This window comes from Westerdykella ornata, assembly GCF_010094085.1.
Source record: "Westerdykella ornata strain CBS 379.55 unplaced genomic scaffold EI97scaffold_45, whole genome shotgun sequence".
In the NCBI taxonomy this organism is placed as follows: Eukaryota; Fungi; Ascomycota; class Dothideomycetes; order Pleosporales; family Sporormiaceae; genus Westerdykella; species Westerdykella ornata.
This window is the reverse complement of record NW_022986895.1, coordinates 118,073-137,947: the sequence shown is the minus strand read 5'-3', so window position 1 is coordinate 137,947 and position 19,875 is coordinate 118,073. Positions and strand designations below refer to the sequence as shown.

The following is a 19,875-nucleotide window of genomic DNA, read 5'->3' as shown; positions in this document are numbered from 1 at the left end:
ATAACTTAAAAAGAACCTTATATTTCTAACATGTATTTTTCTAAGTTAGATAGTAATGTAAAGCTAGATAGGTTCAACTATAATAATACTGTTTAGGTTTTTGGACAGAATTCAGCACGGGCCAAGACGGAGCTTTCATACGCCAAGAAATTACAGAACGACATCCACAACAGTTCAGCTGTACCATGGCTTGCGAAACCCCCAATCACACACAATACCCCTCTTTGCGACCTTCACCAAATCAAATACGGCGGTGGCTGGAATCGGGTAGAATTGACGGGTACAGAGCATCGTAACTGGTTCACCTGCCTCCCCAGGCTCTTTTGTCTGTCCGCCTCCGCGGGAAGTTCCATCATGGGAACACACTCAATGGAGCTCTCAGCTGGCATACAGCTGAAAGCTCAACCACTGGCAGTCCTGGAGGGTATGTCCACAGCTCCAAACAAGACTGTTGTGCTGCCTTTTCCGCGTTCTACAATAACTGTCTGACAAGCATCACGTACAGTAGTAAACCCTGGGAACCTTGCAGCGTGGAGTTGTCGACATGGCAGAAACAGAAGTTATACTTCTCACTCTCCTTCCAACAGAGCCGCGCGAAGCAAAAGATTTTACCGACGACATCTCGAACATCAAGATCGAGGTCTTTGACCTTACCGTCAACGACAGCAAGACCGGTGTTCCCGTTGGAGTCGCCGAGGGCGCGACCCAGTATCCATACTATGTTCCTATTGAAATTGTTCCCCGCCAGGACGATAAACCTCCAGAGTTGAAACCTGCCATCATCCAGCATTTCGACACGGAAATCATCTTTCCCCCACCCGAGCCCCCAGAGTTACCATTAAAACCAATACCAAAGTCCGTTGCTACGGCCGTCATCGTAGTCAAGCTGAACACTGCAGTCCGCCGCGAGTTCGAGTCTCTGGACCTTCGCATCGTCGTGACCCGCGGAGACACCCAGGTGGGAAAAATCACCCCACTGGAATACAATGTTCCCATCAGAAAAATTCAGGAACCGCTATCCGTCAATCCAGCGGATTGGACCAGCTATGAAGTCGAAGACGGGGACCCGGTGTGGAGAGCTGGTTATCTCTTTATACCTCCCACGCCCAAGCGGTCGTCGACCCGGCCCGGTTTGAACCTCGGTGGGGACGGTGTGACGCCAGTGTTCGCAGATCTCGTCCTCGCGGTGAATAAAGTCCTCGAGGATGACCATTCCAGCAAGGATAAGGACGGCCACACGTCGCTGGAGAAGCGAGCGACTCCACTAGATGCGACGCAAGCGCTACAGGTGGCTCGTGAACTCGTCTTCGATCGCGTCACCTTTCCTCTGCCGCAACCTAAGAAAAAATCATTGGCGGACATGTACGGAAATCCCAAAGTAGAGGCGCAGGACGACCAAGAACGACAGCAGTTCGAGGCGGATCTGCAAGCGTACCACTCCCAGCACGACGCGGAGGCGTTGCAGCTCGCAAACTACATCTACGCCGCGTCTGCGGCCATCGAGTGTGAGAGGAGCACCCTGAACGCATCCTCCGCGGGTTTGACGTTCGATGTTGTGGCCCATCCGCCCAACCCAAACGCCCCCTTTCCAAGGAAGTCCATTCTTCTGAATGGTGTGAATAATGCCTCGACTGAAAAGGGTGTCTCGTTCGGAGTGCCAGCGGCCTTCTTCTATGCACTCGGCTGCACTCTGCCGACCCAGCTCAACGCGAACGATCGCCTGACTGCGGCGTACGTAGCGGCGGAGCCATCAATCCTCAAAACGCTGCAGGCGGCCGAGGACAATGGTGTGTTGAAAGAGCAGGAGTCGGCACTCACAAATACCGAAAACCAATTCCTAAAGAATTTAACCGTCGAACAAGCTGCTCGTCGGCTTGCTGCTCTTGGGGCTACCAAGGGTAACCTTACCATTGTCCAACTAGATACAAGCATCGAAGACTTGGTCAAAGACTGGCTCAATTTTGCTCAAGATTCGTCCTCGCTGGAATCATTTTGGGTGGGCGTGAGTACTACCCGAGCAGGACAGTACCTCGAGCTGCTGCTAGATGTTGTGGCCGCCGAGAAGAAGGCGCTCAAAGGTGAGATCAAAACGAACTTGACTATAAACGACGTTGTAGGTCTTTCAGCGGTGTCAGACAAAGCATGGCGTAAGTTTTGGCTGCCAGTTAAGCAGAACCCCGAAGATGGCACTCCTGCAACGCGGGCAGGTCTCCTGCCCAGCTACACGCTGCCAGGATCGCCAAAGCAGCGAACCGAGGCCTTCATCAAACACATCAGGACGCTCTTCACCGTCACCGAGGTGACCATCCAGAGCCGGTTCCAGGGTCAAAATGACGTGCCGACGCTCGGTCGCCAACAAAGTGACGTCCTCCAGATGTTCTTTGACGCTCTGCCAGGGTTCAGCTTTGCGGTTGCTCTTGACGACAATACCATAGACAACACATTGAGCAGCCTCCCCATAGATGACAGATTGAAGAAATGGACCAAAAAGACGCTACACATCATCGCGTTCTTACATACGATTACGACGTTTGGGCAGCAGGACAAACAGTCCGACCCAGAGCAATTCTCCCTGATGGAAGCGCTCTACGCGCGCGGGTTCATCACCGCGGACCGCATTGCGATCCTCTCCAAAGCTCAATTCTGCGAAGCCATGGCTGGGACCGTTGCCTATCGACAAGCTCCTTCAGGAACGTCGATTGCAGAGAAGATATATGAGATCGCAGCGCCTATGTCCACCGTCACGCCGAATATAGGGCGAGAACCTGATTTCTCCTTTTCACCTATCAACCCGGGTCAACTGGTAGACTGTATACCCCCGTCGTATCTCTCACCATTCGGGCCATTCATGTACCTTCGGCTTCTTCTCTCGCTCAAACTAATCTCAGCCACCTCTGATCCGGCTGTGGAAGTCACCTTGGGTGAAATCCTGCAAAGCAGACGCGGTCCGCTCGGGACGCTCCAGGTTTCCCCAGCAAACATGGAGATATGTGTCCCACTCATTGACATGGCCAACGAGAGCCTCGAAGCGCTCGTTGTACAAGTCAACTCAGACAGCAGCACATTGCATGGTGCAATCTTTGACACCGATGATCAAAGCATGTGGGATCTTTTCTCGTTTGGTCCGAAAGAAGGCGAACTTGATCCCGAAAAAGCGCTCCTTGCAATTCCCCAGCACTCTTCTCCCTACCTGCGCCATCAACAGTCAGAAACCTATCGCATCCTCCAACAGGACTTCTCCTCGCCGCTTCTGCCTTACGACCAGGAGCTGGACATCAATCGTACCTACTTGTCGGCTCTCGGGCAGTCTCGTTTCGATGTGATGCACACCTTTCGCGGGTCCATTACAGAATTCGTGTTGGATCCGTCCAGGGAGCCATCTGGGTTCAATGCGAGCCTGTGGCGATACCCTGTGCGCGTCGATATTGCCATAGAATACCTGGGCATCTCGCAGTACGAATACCAGCACCTTTTCATTTCCACTCTCACGGAGTCAGAGCTCCGCATCAATTACGGTTTTCCTGCAAATGACGGTGAAGTCTGGGTTTATGAACTCTCTTCCCTCCCTGTGTTCCTAGAAAGAACTGGTCTGTCGTACTGCGAGTTTTACGAACTCTGGAAGACTCACTTCGTTGATATGCGTGTCATGCCCAAGTCGGGGGAAACAGAATTGGAAGATGGGCTTCCCGTCTGTGAACCCTGCTGTCTCTCGTCCATCCGGATCAGGTTTGGGAAAGACAGTAGCGAAGAGTCTGCACAAAGTCCGGCATTGATGGCGTTGTACAAGGTTCTCATATTTGTTCGTCTCTGGCGGAAGCTCGAGTTGCGGTATGGTTGCGGATATGTGTCGATGAATGTCCTGGCGGCGGTTTGTGACGTTCTTGGGCTCTTTGAAAACAATACTCTCGGAGTCAACGCAGACTTTATCCGCCAGCTGATTGCGCTGCTCATTCTCTCCGACGAGTTTTGCCTACCTCTTTGGGAGGAAGAGCCCAGCAAATACTCTTCGGATCACGAACATGGAGAGACTCGCAGGGTCGTGCCACTCCTCGCACTCTGGGCCGATCCTTCATTGAAATCGAGACAGGCTAGACATGCCGTGCAATTGTTTGTTGAGGGAATAGCATCCTGTGCTCAACAAAAGCACAACTGTGTCCCCCGCACGGCACAATTCAACAAGGTGGTGGAGGAACATCTTTCTGCCCTTGCCAAGCTGGCAGGCTTTACGGACGACGTGCCATGGCATGCCAAACCGACGTGCACCTTACGGTTTGCCGAAGTATTGACCAAGATCTATGCATCACCGTTCACCGTTGGCGAGATGCTGTTTCTCTTCACAAACGATCAACATCTCCAGGGTGACGATCCGTTCCCGTACACCGAAGAGGACGAATCGAAAGATGATCCCCTCAATGTGCCCGAGGATGAAAACACCTATGGGTTGTGGCAGCTACGAAAGAAACTTCTAGAGGCATGCGTCGACGATGAACAAGTCGATCGTTGGTCGTGGCGAAAGATCGAGCACAGCCTGAGAGGGGATTTCGGACTCATCCAGTCCGACAATCCAACTACCGTCGATGCCCTTACTGCCTTTGCGGAACACTTCTTCCCACACGTCTTAGACTCTTTTGAAAGCACGATTCCGCGGGTAAGGAGACAGTTCAGGACGCCATTAAATCCCAAGGATACCAACCCACTGATGTGGGAAGCCGACCGCTGTGGGCCGTTCCACTACAGTACATCAACGTCGGAGCTCTGGATCGAACTACCACTTCGAGACAAAGATGTGATTGATAAGCTGGCACACACCCGTCAACTTAACAGCGCCGGGAGTGGCGGCCAGAGCGAGATTGATGCGGTCAGGGAGCTGTATTTCGCGCCGAGGCGGATGCTTGCGCCTTTTACATCCATTTTCGGAAATCTGGCACACGCAATAGACGCCTTGGTCCAGGAACCATGCGAGAAGAAGAGGTTCAGTTACTTCCAGAAATGTTTTGCGCTATTTCATCGACGGTGTGAAATCGAAGCGGAACACCTGATGGAGCATGTTGAGCACGTCACCGGGAACTGTCTCGGATGCGACTGCCATGGACACAATACCGATGATAACGATTGCGATGCACGCGCAAGAAGAGCTGTTGCGTGGGAGGTCATCAAACGTCTTATCGCCGACGAGAACAACCCACAGGAGCTGCCGTGGGAGCGAGACTCTGGTTCAGCGCCCTCAAGGGATGAATTCATGTGGGAACCCGGTTTCTGCGGGAGTGCCTTCTCCGCGCTCTTGGGATTAACAGGTACCGGTATCCTCGGCGAGTTTAAAACTAAGGGTTCTGCGAAGACCGTGTGGAAAGAAATCCGCGGACCAATGTCTGCCTTTGGATGCTTTTTGGATGAGAGCAACGTACCTGTACCCACGGTCATTCCTGCACTCGATCTCGTCACAACCGCGGAGCAGCAGCTTAACGTCACGTTCCGGAATGGATTGGCTCTGGACGATGACACAGCAAAACAGCTCGGTGGGGCCCAGCCGTTTAGCGTTACATGGAAAGGCATCCTGCTCATTGAGAAGGGCGGACACTACAAGTTCGCCGTACATAGGCCGACGTTCGGACTCCACTGCCACAGTGAAGCCAGCGATGGCGAGAGCTGCGATGAAGCAAATTGGCACGTCAGGATCCACCGGGGCCGGAAATCGTGGACGGTCGCAGAGCACAACCCATCTGCAAAACATAGAGATGTCATTTCGGTTTGTCTTTCGCGTGGGGCATATGATATTGAGGTGCAGCTCGAGCAGCCAGAGCCGGATTATGCTCAAGACGAGCCGCAAGATCACACTCATACCGGCTTCAGCGTCCGTTACTGTGGACCGGACACAGAGGATGTGCTCGTTAACATTCCCATCGACAAGCTGTTCATTAAATCCAAGGACTCTCCGTTGAACCTCCAAAACGAGGAGGCGGACAGTAATATGGATAGATTTTTATCGGAACAGTACATTAGCACCTTCCGTGATATACGCCGCACCTATCAAAGAGCATTTAAGGCTCTCCTTTTCACCTATCGATTCGGTCTATCTGCCGAGCCTCTGGACTGTTGTCAAAGCGAGTCGGAACTCGGATTCATTCTGGACCATCCCTTGAACTTTCAGGGCGTGAGTTACTACGTGGGACAAGATGAGTCGTCCAGGGAGGCAGAGGCACAGCCTTCCACAACATATGTCATCCATCGTGCCAACCTCGACTTCAACTTCCTTCCCGTCGGAGATGCATACTGCACTCCCACCAGAGACGATGATGACCGCTCCGACCCGTCCGCCCAGCGCAGTTCGGCCCTCTTCGATTGGTGGGAGCGAATATTCGACTACCGACGCCTCGCTCGCTGGGTCGACGAAGCCGACACCTGCAACGGCCCCGTCTGGCGCCTATTCTACGAAGCCGCCACCCAAGCGCCACGCGACCCGGCAACTCTTCTCCGGTTGTTAGGTGTCGAACTGAGCCTCGCATCGCTCGTACGCAACTACTTCGAGAACTTCACCGTGCAGAGCACCCATCTCGAAGATGAGCGGTGGGCCATTCGCATCTGGCGCGCCTGGAAGGCTGTGCAGAGGATGCAGGGCGCCTTGCACAGCAAGAGCTTCGCGCAGGCGCGTCCGGCGTTGTGGGCCGCGACAGCACCGAGCGAGGCGGTTGATGGGCAGGATCCTGACTTGGGCCGAACAGGGAAACAGAATCTGATGTGGTTTGTCACAAAGAGTTTCCTGGTCGACCGAGATGATAACCCGGATTACGACGCTGTCAAGACGTTGAACGATGGTTTGAGAGTCCGCGCCAACAAAGGACTCGTTGCATACCTCTGCGGACTAGATCGAGTACAGCTCTCCTTTCAGCCAGACACGGAAACAGCAAAGAATGCACAAGACCTCTCAGCTTTGCTGCTTCAGCAGATTGACGTAGGGCTTTGCGAAACCGCAAATCGGGTTGACGAGGCAATCTCCTCAGTTCAGATGCTCGTACAGCGGCTGCAGCTCGGGCTGGAGACGAAGTTTCGTTTACCACCCGAGTTCACTAAACAGTGGGATAGCGTCATTGCGTCCTTCGAACAGTTCGAGCAATTCGCCCGCCGTGTGTATTACAGCGAGAACTGGATCCAGTGGGAAGAGCTCAGGGTAGCAAAGGACTCAGAAGCTTTCACATTCCTCGAGCACAACTTGGACGTGCACAGTTTAGCGGTACCCAAAGCGTCGCCGCCATTCTCTTTGACTGGGAGTGCATCGCTTCCAAAGGGCTGCGGGCTGTCTCCAGCACAAGCAGCGGAGTTTCTTGTGACAAACCGACAGACTAACTCTGTTGATCAAGGCATCGGAATCCTGGGGACTCCAGCAAGATCGGCTCAGCGCTCCTGGCTGTCGTCAAGTCCGGGAGTGGCGAAGAAACCCACCGATAATGACCGTCCTGCAGAAGATGGCGACAGAGACAGCCCTGTAGGCCTTCACGCCCTGTTACCGGCGCCAGATGACCAAGTCAAGATCCCTATGTGGTTCCAAGCCGCGGTTCGCCTAGGGACTACCTTCATCCGCGTAGCAGCCGCTTCTGTACCTCCAGCAATGTGGGCGTCACGAGACGAAGAGTCTCCGTTCGTTGAAACCTCGTGCCACTGTGGGAAGTCGCACGCGCCGGTAATGGACGAGTACTACTTCTGGCTCGAAAAGGGCGAGTATTTCAACGACGAAAACGCCATTCAGGACGCAAACCTGGGCGTTGTCCCGCCCGATCCCACCACAGACTGGGAGCGCGACGAAACTCTGCCGAAACTGCTTCACTGGCCAAAACAGCATCTCGTTCATCTCCACTGGACTCGCATCCATTATCGAGAATTCTCGCCACCCGGTAGGTCCTCAGAAGGCCAACCGTACGATCCACGCTCCGAGTCACCCAGCCTTGCGTTCAACGGCCGACGATCAGACTCCCTCTTCTTCACTCTCTTTGGCAGTGCCAACCGGCAATTCCGCTACGACATTGCGACGAACGCAGCGGTCGCGCTGCCGCAAACCATCGAAGACGCGCTTCCCACTACTCCCGTTCCTGCACCGCTGACTGCTTTCCCGTTCTTTGCGTACTTTAGCCCCGGTGCGCCAATCTTCCCAACATCTTCCTTTGGCTCGGCGCTCGCGGTTGCGGGAGCATTGCGTGCGCAGTGCAGGTTTGAAGAAGCGCTAGCGTGGTGCAAGGCTGCGTTCAACCCGCTGGAGCGCGAGAATACTTGGGCGCAGTGTCGTCAACTTGCCCTTTTCGCAAGGAGTACTGCTGGAAACCCTGGCCATATGACGCTGATGGGTGTCGAAGTCATGAGTGAACGACGTGTCGCCGCATATGTGGATGGTCCTTGCTGCCCCACCAGTCCTGTCCAAATCGGCATATCACGGGCTCGAGCGGTTGTATTGGAGTATCTGCAGATCTTGCTCGAATGGGGTGATGCTCTCCATTGCAAAAACACTTTTGAATCGAGGAAGCGGGCCCTGGTGCTGTTCAACGAGGCCATCAGGCTTCTGGGTCCCAAGCCTTCCAGGATTCATGGAAAGACCACCGTGATCCCGGTTCCCAGACTATCGACACTTGATTCCAATATAAGTACGGAAGGGGATAGCAAGTATGGCACAGTCTCACAGTTCGTACCCGGTGCGGCGCCACTAAACCCCAAGCTGCTCCAGTTGTACGAGCTCGCATACCACAAGAGAGACCTGATCCAACGTTGCGTAGACGCTAACAAGCTGGATATGCATCCGACGTGTAAGCAAGGTGCAAAGGGCCTGATTGACAGCTCCCGGGACTCGTGTGGGTGCGGGATAGGTCAAGCAGAGTGCCGCCTTCCATACAAGTTCACATTCCTTCTAGCCAAAGCTCTCGATCTCGTCAATGCAGTCAAAGCCCTCGGTCAGTCCCTCCTGGTTGCCATTGAGAAGGGCGACGCGGAGCATCTAGCATCCCTACGCCAGGCCCATGAGCGCCAGATGAACGATCTGATTCTCGGGACCAAGCAGAACGCGTACCGCGAGTCCGACTGGCTAGTGCAAACTCTGGAGCAGCAGATGCAGGGCGCGCAGACGCGGCTGCGATACTACCAACAACTGCTCAAGAACGGCCTCAATGCGGGCGAGAATGCCTACCTGTCTGGCACTGCCATGGGAATGCAAACGCGCATGGGGGGCAACATCTCCGAAGGCATAGGCCAAGGCATGTCGTTCATCCCAGACTTCACCGTGGGAGGCGCTGGTGTCGCGGGCAGTCCCGTAGCCATCAACCAGCTCCCGCTGGGTTCGAAGCTGGCCGAAGTGTTCCAGGCGGCCGCTCGCATCCTCAACGTCGTTGCCGACGTAGCCAACACGACGGCCAGCGTGGGCAGCACCCAAGGCGGCTGGGACCGGCGTGCAGAAGAGTGGCAGCACCAGGTCGACGTCGTCACGATTGAGATTGCTCAGATCAAGAGGCAGCAGCTGGCCTCGCAGCGGAGACGCGACATTTCGCTGCGGGAGCTGAACAACCACCAGATACAAATTGAAAACTCAGCCGAAGTGGACGCGTTCCTAAACGACAAGATGTCCAAGCAAGATCTCTACCTGTTCTTGCAGCAGGAGACGGCGACGCTGTACCGGCGCACCTTTGACCTCGCATGGCAGACGGTCAAGGAAGCCGAGGCGGCGCTGCGGCACGAACGACGCGACTTGGGCGACCTGGCTGCAAGTGCCTTGCCTCCAGAACTCGGACCGGCGGGATGGGACAATTTGCATTCAGGACTCATGGCGGGAGAGAAGCTCGAATACGCACTGCGCACGCTCGACCGCATGTATCTGCGCGAGTCCGGCCCTCGCGACTACGAACTCACCAAGCGCCTGTCTCTGCGCTTGCACTTCCCTCTTGCCTTCCTCCAGCTGAAGACGGTGGGCTGGTGCGAGTTTGAGATCCCCGAGTGGATGTTCGATCTCGACCACCCGGGCCACTATCTGCGACGCATCAAGAATGTCTCCATCACCATTCCCTGCGTCGTAGGGCCGTTTGTGGGAGTGCACTGTCGCCTGCAGCTTCTAAGCAGCGCGACACGCCTGTACCCCACGCTGCCTACCGCTGCGAAATGCTGCTGCAACAAGTTCAATAAGCCATCATGTATAAAGGCTGCTTCGAAACTCACGGCATGCAAAGACGGAATGAATCCGTTTGCATCACAGTCGTGCGCCGCAGAGCAGATCTGCACAAGCGCATACACCGACCCATCCACCCTCCACCGTGACTTCCTCTCCTCCGAGGCCATCGCAACCTCCACTGCACAAAACGATTCAGGCCTCTTCGAGCTCTCCTTCCGCGACGAGGTGCGCCGCGCGCCCTTCGAGTTCGCCGGCGCGGTAGCCAGCCGCTGGCGCGTCGAGCTGCCGCTGCGCAACAACGCGTTTGATCTCGACTCGGTGACGGACCTGATTCTCCAGCTCAACTACACGGCTGCCGAGGGCGGGCCGGCCCTGCGCGAAGTCGCGGATCGTGCGGCGTGGAGACGCTTGCCGGGTGATGGCGTGCGGTTCTTTGATGTCAGATCCGAGTTTCCGAATGAATGGAGGGCGGCGTTTGGGCGTGAGGTAGGGACGGGTAGAGGGGCAATGCAGAGGCCTGTCCATGTCAGGGGTCAGAAGCAGAAGGGGAAGAAGGGAAAACATCACGGCCATCGATGCTTCCCGCTCGAGTTCAGCAAGCGCACGTTTCCTTTCATCACTAGCCGGCGAGACGTGGTCGTGTCTAGGATCGACATCTTCATCGACACTGACCAGGCTTGCGGAACTGGACAACGGCATTTCCCGGCGTGCTTTGTGCCGCAAGCAGGATGCAAGGACGATGTCAGGACGTTTGAGTTTACGTCGTCGAGTCGCACGCCGGGATTCTTTCATGGCGTGCTGGGTGGGGTGCGGTTCGGGCCGCTGGGTAGCGATGCGGGTGAGCGGTTTGGGCACTTGAAGTTTCATGGGGTGTTGGATGGGGTGGATGTTAGACGGGTGTATCTTTTGTGTTATTATGATGCTGTTGAGAGGGAGAGTGAGTGACGGGCGCTATCGTTATATCGATCTCCTGGTTAGTTGGACACTCGTAGGTCGACGGTGATCACGGATGTGACGTGAAAGTTACGGCTACAGTGGTGGTTAACGCGACTATGGGGACTGCGTCTGCTATTACGGCTCGCATGGACACGACGACTATGAAGGCTGGAAGCAGCATGATGAGTCGTGGACACGAATTCTTTCTAGCTGAAAAATGCGAAAAGGACTGGAGGAAGAGGATGGTTGGCGAAACCCATGGATCTCGAGAACATGTCCAGAGTAGAAGCGTCCTCCACTGAGGGTTGGGGATTGTCTCATTGAGGTATCCCATATTGCTACCTGGATCCTTATATCAGAATCCCCACCGTTTCTCGGATACACCCACATGATGCTAACAATGAGACAGGTACATCATCCTCCATCCTCCCCAGCGAACCTCCCCAAACCCACCGCTGTCTCCCTCCACATCGGCGCCCCCTTCTCATTTCATCCAAGTGTGCAAACAACCTCATCCACCCCATCCGCCAGCCCCTTCGCAGCCTCCGCCACTCTCCCTCCCTTCCAGAACGTGTCTCTCAAACCCCCCTGTAAACTCAGTGTCTACGGTTTTGACGGCATCGTCACAGAGTTGTGAAACTAGAGGCTGCACCGATATATCATTGAGACGCACAATTACAGTCTTGACCGACTTTGTCACTTCACTATGTACTCTTAGGCGATGTTTAATCTTGCTAACTCGCAGCGTGTGCACCCGTGAATTCATGCACAAGTGCGCATCACGGTCTCTCTGCCACGGAGGCGGCCCTCTATGTCAAAAGGGGAAAGTATATACACCAAAAACTGAACAACCGCCTCATCTAGCCACATTCTATGCTCATATCCGCATTTCTCATTGCACGCCGCACTCGCCCCACTGGGGCTGGCATCCCCAGTTAACGCTACAGTATTCTATCTCGTTGCCACACCACCCATAGTCTGAACAACACCTCCCGAAGGTCGAGCCAGTGCAGGAGATACCGGAACCACAGCGTCCATCTGTGCTAACCGGCACCGTCGGCGTGGGTCGTGCAGAAGAACTGGACGAAGTTCTCGAGGAGGACGACGACGTGGAGCTGGACGATGGCGTAGGCGATGGAGAAGAGGTCGGCGGGCGGGTCGACGATGTCGACGAACTTGGGATCGGCGGTTGGGAAGAAGACAGCGAAGGCTGGACACCGCCGCATCTACCAAAAGCGGAGCGACATCCTGTGCCGCAATAAGCTGAACTCGAGCCGCAGAAGTACCATTCACTGCAGCAGTCTCCGAACCCGGATCCGGCACAGGTCGTCACATTGCCGCACTGCCCGTTGGGCGAAATGATGAGAGTACCAGAGGGGAGTGGTGGCGTGGATGAAGACGACGTGCTGGACGGGACAACCGGCGTTGACGATGAACTCGGTGCAGGAGTGGAGGAGGGAATGGGCGTGGAAGTGACTATCGGGGCATCTCCGCAACGACCGTATTGCGGCTGGCAGCCCACGATTTCACCGCAGTCTGCGACTCAGTTAGCCCATTCCAACGCCAATTCCACAGGACCGGGGAGACATGCGTTCGAACGCATCGCCGCACCACCCATACGATGAGCAACATTCATTATTCGGGCAGCGAGCTCCGCCTCCCTCCTCACCGCAGCGACCGGCCTGGCGGCGATTGAGGAACCGCGATAGGACGTTCAACATTGGTGTGGTCGCATTGCGCTTCGCTAGTGCCTGAAGGTTTGGTTGACGCACTTCGTGTGGGCCTGCCAAATGGCTCAATTTGGCTTCGACATTGCCATTGAGGGCGGCGGAGGCTCCGCAGAAGCTTATAGAAGCTGCTAGGCCGATGCGAGTCCACCTCATGGTCACTGTTGGTACACGGACTCCTCGGGGACGGAGAAGCTGGAGGGAATGAAGCTGCTATTAAACAGGTATCATCAATGGATCAAAAAATCCAGTACGGACGGAGAGAGTCTTTCAATGCACCGCAATCATGAATGGAACGCCGTGCTACCTCACATATAAGTCCTGGGACGTGACTGTTTACCGTGGCTTGGAAGCTATTCCACGGTGCTCGGCACAAACTGGTGACGAATAAAATCCTGGAGAGAATATATCTTCACCCGTATATTTGCGGTTACACTGAGCAAAGCCGCATCACCGCGTTATTGTTAATATGGAAGGTCTACCGGAGGACATGGGGTCGTACTGGTGGGGCCCATGGTGAAATCGAAAGTGGGTTGGGAAGGATGCCTACAACATGCCGTGACGAAATTCTACCCTTCGATTTGAAGTTATCCGACTTTGACTCTTTCGAAGGTCTCTAACTCTACTGTGTAAGTAAACAGTTGTGGGGTTTTCGCACGAGGAGGCTCCGTCGCAGATCAGATCTCACGCACCCCGACCGTTTGAACCATGGTTGTGAACTGCAGGAACGGCAGTGGCATATCGTTCACCCGTATTCCAACGACCAGGTGGGGCACCCCCGCCAACCTTTCTCTGCATACATCAGAAGCTTCGATGAATATAAAGATCATATCCGCCGGAAAGGATGCTTCAAGAGCCTAAATTCAAGATGCCGCGACTGCCGAGGAACCGTTATAACACAACGTACATGTATCCATTATTGGCGACAGGGACCGGAGTGCTCAAATAAACATTCCAAGACTTGGGAAGAAGGCCCAGGAACGGCCTCAGCTAAAACCGTATGGGCCACGTGAAAGTACAACAGCCTCATTGGGTGCCCGCTTACCCAGATCTGTGCAACAACGACCAGATTCGCAACTAGTTTTCCAGATCCGGAATACACAGCTATCGGGCAGCAACCTTGGGAACTGAGCGCGTTGACCTTTAAGATAACCATCAAAACTTTCTCAACATGCGCGACATTGCTGTTCCGTGGAGAGAGTGGATAAATGGGGCGCAGAATGAATGGGGACTTGGAGAATTGCCCGAACCCACGATCGTGATTCAATCGATGTCAAAGAAAGACTATGACAACGTAGATTACACGCATGCGAACAAAGAGGCTCAGGTGTATCGGCCGCGACAATTCCGGGTCAAGTAAACTGAATTATGGTTTGAGTCATCACAGAAGCGCCAGCCCATGATTGAGAGGGCGCACAAACGCCGAAGTCGCGCTGATAAGTGGTAAGTGGTTGAAGGGATGGAATGGATGGGAATGGGAACTGGGGCCTATCACACTATAACATCGAGGATTGAAGATTTGAATAGATCAGCAGAGGACTTTGTTCGAAGTGGACTGTCAGTGCAATACGAAATGCTCAAGTGCAGATGTAGATGGATCCGGACCGTTATGGACGATGTCCTATACTCCGTCCTAAACGCCGACCGCGACGCCGGAGAACTTGATCAACATGTGTGCATCGGACAGGTACAAGTAACGGTCTTTGTGTACATCGAGCCTGAGAAAATTGCAGAGTAATCACTGAAAGTCTGGATCCCGGCTTTGGTGAGCAGGAAATTGGTAGGCCCCCTAGGCGAGGGGACACCCTCCAACTCTGTGACTGATCGAGCATAGATTGATTTGACGTCAGGACGCCAGTAACCTGGTAAACAAGAAAAGGAACTAGTTGTTACCTGGTAATCACTCCGCGACCACTGGCGCCGTCCAGCCCTTCATCACACATAACGATATGAGGGGCTATACACCGTGTCCCCTGACATTGACGTAACACAGTATCTGCATTGCACACGCGCTCCTGCGTCCACACTCGGCCCGGCCCATCTGGGCCTCTGGAGGCTCAGTCCAATCGATGAATGACGCTCACAATTGGTCAATTGTGCCAAAGGCATTCCTCGGAAAGAATGTGATACACTGTCATAGAGCCAGGCTCAGGCTGTGACTTACTGTATGCGAATCTATTTTTACTATATGGGAGGACGCCAATGCCTGGACCCATAGATCCCGAGGGGTTGCTCGCGCTGCTTTTGCCATTATTCCTGCACATATATTCTGAATATGAATGTCCACCCTGTCTACGACTTCGCCTTCTCACCCTCCACAAAATCCCTGATCGTCTGCTCAAGCCCCACATCCTCCCTGAAACCCAACTCCCTTGCCCTACTGGTATCGTACCTCGCCGGCCAACTCAACACAATGCGCTGAATCGTCTCATCCCTTTTCTCTTTCACCAACGACCTCGTCTCCTTCCCACATACCTTCTCTAGTGCATCCAAAATCTCCCGGCTGGTCGCCGTATATCCGGGCAGAAGCACCGTCCTGAAATGCCCAAACTTCTCAGCTGGAATGTCTTTCGCAAGCACGAGGTTGTGCGCTAGGATTTTAGGAGAGGCTAGCCATATTCCAATATCCGGGTCAACAGGTAGCTCGGATTCCTGGCCATGCACAGGTTCCCGAACGATGCCGGAGACGAAAGATGAGGCCGCGGCGGTCGGCGCACCTGCGCGGACGAATATGGTAGGCAGGCGCACAACGCGACCGTCAATGAGACCACGACGAGAGTAGTCGTTGATGAGGTACTCAATCATGAGTTTCTGCGTACCATAGGAGCTTTCCGGCATGGGTACGATGTTCGTCTCGTTGGCTACGTTTTGCACCGCAGCACGGCCATTGACGGCGCAAGAAGAGGAAAAGATGACTTTGGCTCCGGGTTGTTTTGTACAGATGGTATCCAGGAGGCAGCGGACGCTGTCAAAGTTTACTTTCAGGCCGAGTTCCAGATTGGCCTCGGAACCGCTCGACATGATGCCGTGGAGGATATAGACGGCCTCGAGAGAAGGAGAGGCGGAGTCAATAAGTGAAGAGCATGCAGATGAATCCGTGAGGTCTGCGGCGACAGACTTGACATTCTGGGAGCTGGTAGGATTGGGTGGTTGACGGACATCAGCGAGAATGAGGCGGGTATCTGGTGAAGTTTCAACGAGCTTTTCCGCGAGAATCTGGCCGACAAAGCCGCCAGCACCGGTGATGATGATAGTCATGGTTTGGAATCCGTGAAGAAATTTATTCGTTGTATCTGGAGGAAAAGTGTCCGCACTCACATCAGCTCGAAAGATGGTTCCATGGCCATTTGCTCTTCGGAAACACCGCCGATCAACCTCGGAATGCCCCGAGGTGGAAATGCCGCTTGTGGGGAAGAACAGGAGTGGTTGTCCCCAACAACCTCCATCCAGGATTCGATCATTTCTTGTACAAGTAGGTAGGCGTGATACATTATCTCATACTTTTTTCCCCTCAGCATGGACTCTCTGAGACCCCGATTCTTAACCACATCATGGACTACCTAGTAAATGTGCATATGCACGTGATATTCACGTGATGGCGATGTTCCTTGCTAAAACACACTCTGGATCCCCAAAAGAACGGAAAGAAGGTATCATTCTGTATCTTTTAGTGTCAATGTTAAAAATCTGCTCTTAAGTTCTTTAAGCAGTGCGGTTAGGACATCGGCATTGGGGACAACTGGACCCTACAATCAATGGGGAACAGCCAGATGACTTTTTGAGCATACTGCTCCGTAGAGCGGTGCTCTTCTGCTTATTAGGTAATAAGAAGGAGTAATAACATATACTATATCTCACTGAGTGCACATATACATCGGATCTTACGGCGCTCCATAGTCATCTTTCCTGCCGAGAACTTGTCTGAACAGATCCGGCCAGCTTTTCTGTTGCGTACCCTAAAATGCAGGGTGTACTATTCTATTAAACTAACGGTGTGGCCATTGTTATCTACACCGATCGTTTACATTCTGATTGACGGCGCGAGATTACATGTACGTGACGGTGGATGAATGAGACAATCCAGCCCATGGCTGTGGCTATTTGCGATATCATTGAGGCGAGGTTGGATATTCCCTTTCCTCACCAGCTTATCCAACGCGCTTGCGGATCGTGTGGGCACCGGGGATACATCCACTGCCAAAAAGCGATTTTGTGGGTAAGAAACAAGGATTCATAGAAGCAGAGAGAACTCCCAATAAAAATTGAAATCACGAGAGACTTCTCACAAGACACTTCCACCGCCAGTCGAGCTAAGAACCCCAACAGCAACCCAAGCGTTACGGACAATGATCGATGCACTAACACCGAATAACCTCTTCGCCTGTTCAACTGTCACATCTGCCCACTCTTTGAAAGTACAATTCGGATGGATGCGGCTGTCTTTGGATATCAAAGTCTCATACCAGATTTTTCCGGCCTGCTGCCACGAAAATCCACCAAAGCCGGTTGCGGTAAGGTAGAAAGCTCGGTTGGGAATGCCCGAAGTTATATGGACGTTCAGATCATCCGTGTACTGACTGAAATGGGCAATCTGGCGGTCCGGTCCAAGGATATCATCATTGAAAGCAGTTCCCGGGCGGGCCATGTTGCGGAGAGCCGGTCCTCTGACGCCAACGGGGAACAAATTCTGGCCAGTGAGCCAGTCGGCCTCTGACGCAACCTGGTTGAAGTGCCATTGCTCAACCATGGCGCCGAAGACATCGGATATGGACTCATTCAGGCCGCCGGCTTGTTTCTCGTATTCGAGCCCAGCGGTATATTGAGTGACGCCGTGTGTCAGTTCGTGTGCCACGACATCGAGGGAATCGGGGAAATGATCGAAAACGATGCCATCGCCGTCCCCAAAAGCACATTGCTGGCCATTCCACATGGCGTTATTATAGCCAAGTGTGTTATCCCGTTCTTCATTGTAGTGAACAGTGGCCACAATACTGCGGCCCTTGTCATCGATAGAGTTTCGCCCAAACGCGGTATGAAAGAATTTGAGAGTAATGCCGATGGCGTCATAGGCGTTGTTTACCTGCCTGTCCTCAGTCCGGATATCACCTTCCTTACGAGCAAGTTCACTAAGGAGGTCGCCGGTATTTTTCGCGTCGTAAATCTGGCGCTTCAGCTGGAGAGGAGGTGCAGCCTCGTGGGCCTCTTCCGTCGCGGCAGGACCTCTAAGAGCGACTCTCTGTTGGCGGATCTTAGCATCTGTCCTCAAAGTCGCCCTGGCACTTTCTCGAGCCTCATCGCCAGCTGCTTCACTCTCGGCGACATGCTGGAGAACGTAGGGCGGCACAAATCCTGAGCTCACAATGGGGGCCTGGGCAGCCGGAACTCTTGGGTCGCCGGGACCACTGGGTGGTTCAGCGGCACGAAGAATCCGTACGCGCTGGTCGCGGAATTGCTCGTCGGCGGTGAGAGTACGCCGAGCAGCCTTACGCACTGCACTCGGAGCAGCTTCAGACTCAATTATGTGCTCGAGAACATAGGCGGGCACGTAGTGGCAGCACTGCGGTAAGAGTTTAGCATGGCGGTTGATATGATTGCTTTCCAGGGGTCTTACACCGCCAGAGAGGTGGTGATCACACATGGTGGTATTCAGAGAGGAGCTTGCCATGTAACGGTACCCTAGAGTATAGGTCAAGTGATGACAGCCTTGTGTCGGAACCCTGGGAATAGCGTAAGAAAGTGTGCGACGAATTGACATCTCTGGTTCTGTTAAAAGTAAATTTGGCCTCTCTTAAATAGAATATTGACTGGCCCTTGCGCTTTCAGCTGGTTCCCCTCGACCAACGAAGGTAGCGATATCATCCTGCGACATGTGATACCCAACCAGTGTTCATCTCCACACTCCTCAAACGTACCTACCGTCTAGAGCCATACATTAGTTGAATTCCGGAGAATTCCAGCCAAGCAATCTTCCTGATTCAACTACATAGGGTATCTCCGCTCTCTGGTCACGCCAGCCCGGAGAGGAGTTAGGATGCTGAACATTTGCCGACTCCGGTTACAGCTTTAAGGATACTAGTAAGGGCCAAATGCAAACTGCTTCAGAACTGTGAAGCCATTAAAGCCACCCGCATTAGACGTGGCATATCTATGGCAGGGACGATTGGGTATGATGTCAACTGCGGGGGTGTCCGAACCTTCTATTTGCTTGCCATAACTAGTCTACGGGGCTGAGATATGTAGTTCTACGACTAACTGCTCTGGAATTCTGACTTGTTTGTCTAACGCCTTCACATGCGTCCTATTCTTAGTTTTCCTTGGCGCAGAGGCCTCGTGAAATTCAGTCCGGAGTTACTGCTCATTCGAATCCCCAACCTGTCGATTTCGTGTGTAGAATCTCTCCCCTCATCGTATAGGGCAACTAGGCGATTGTTCTCCCAGCTCTCTTTCATCTATCGTTTGATCACCAGCGTGTACCGGCGCGCGCCACGGCTCGCACCCCACACTTCAACTGTGCTTCCCCATCCCGTCCCCCCCCGTCTAGCTAACTTGTGAAAAAGGCTCATTGAGCTGGCGGAACAGCTTGTTGATGTCTGCAGGATTCTCATGCAAAAATTTTGGTAGGCAAGCACTCACTCCCGCATCCTTTCCTGTAGCGAGCTTCACTGTAATCCTCTTCACTCATCCTCTCCACATCTTTACCATGATGTGTTCTGGACCGACTGGGGCATTAGGGAGATGCATATGCCTAAAACGAACTGCTTCCACCTGCCCGCTTGCAGTGCATAATAAATCGACATGCATTCAAGACAAGCATAGTTCATGCGAAGGTCTGATATCCCAGCGGCAACATAATTCACAAACGCTACCACCGTAATTCTCCTTCCGAACGCCACTGAGCCAGTTTGCCCAGTTCGATCAGCACCTGCATGTCATGAAGAACCGGGACACGGGACCTAGTTTCCCTCGTGTGCTGCTCTCTGTCTGCACAATGATTCTTTCTTTCTTTTTTTTTTTTTTTTTTTCCCTTGACATGTGGTACAACTTGCCAAATTGACTGCGGGTGTTTGCATTTTTTTT

At 53.6% G+C, this 19,875-nt stretch overlaps 4 protein-coding genes across 4 annotated transcripts; 1 reads left to right on the top strand and 3 right to left on the bottom strand.

The window, feature by feature from the left end:
• The first annotated feature begins 66 nt into the window (after positions 1-66).
• EI97DRAFT_237584 (uncharacterized protein) lies at positions 67-11,155 on the top strand. Its single transcript, XM_033794021.1, has 2 exons — positions 67-424; positions 494-11,155. Exon 2 carries the CDS (start codon positions 545-547, stop codon positions 11,078-11,080), a length of 10,536 nt encoding a protein of 3,511 aa, XP_033649591.1. The 5' UTR covers positions 67-424; positions 494-544; the 3' UTR covers positions 11,081-11,155.
• Positions 11,156-11,826: 671 nt separating this feature from the next.
• On the bottom strand, positions 11,827-13,078 carry EI97DRAFT_407117 (uncharacterized protein). Its single transcript, XM_033796614.1, has 2 exons — positions 12,645-13,078; positions 11,827-12,607 (listed from the first exon to the last, which is right to left on the bottom strand). The coding sequence occupies exons 1-2, from the start codon at positions 12,952-12,954 to the stop codon at positions 11,964-11,966; spliced, it is 954 nt and encodes a 317-aa protein (XP_033649590.1). The 5' UTR covers positions 12,955-13,078; the 3' UTR covers positions 11,827-11,963.
• A 1,957-nt stretch (positions 13,079-15,035) lies between these two features.
• Positions 15,036-16,313, bottom strand: EI97DRAFT_237562 (NAD(P)-binding protein). The gene has a single exon (XM_033794020.1). The coding sequence runs from the start codon at positions 16,054-16,056 to the stop codon at positions 15,091-15,093; it is 966 nt and encodes a 321-aa protein (XP_033649589.1). The 5' UTR covers positions 16,057-16,313; the 3' UTR covers positions 15,036-15,090.
• Positions 16,314-17,113: 800 nt separating this feature from the next.
• EI97DRAFT_345970 (metalloprotease) lies at positions 17,114-18,145 on the bottom strand (the record flags this gene model as incomplete). Its single annotated transcript, XM_033794780.1, has 1 exon — positions 17,114-18,145. A coding segment is annotated over one exon (1,032 nt), but the record flags the coding sequence as incomplete, so codon positions are not given.
• Between the last annotated feature and the right edge of the window lie 1,730 nt (positions 18,146-19,875).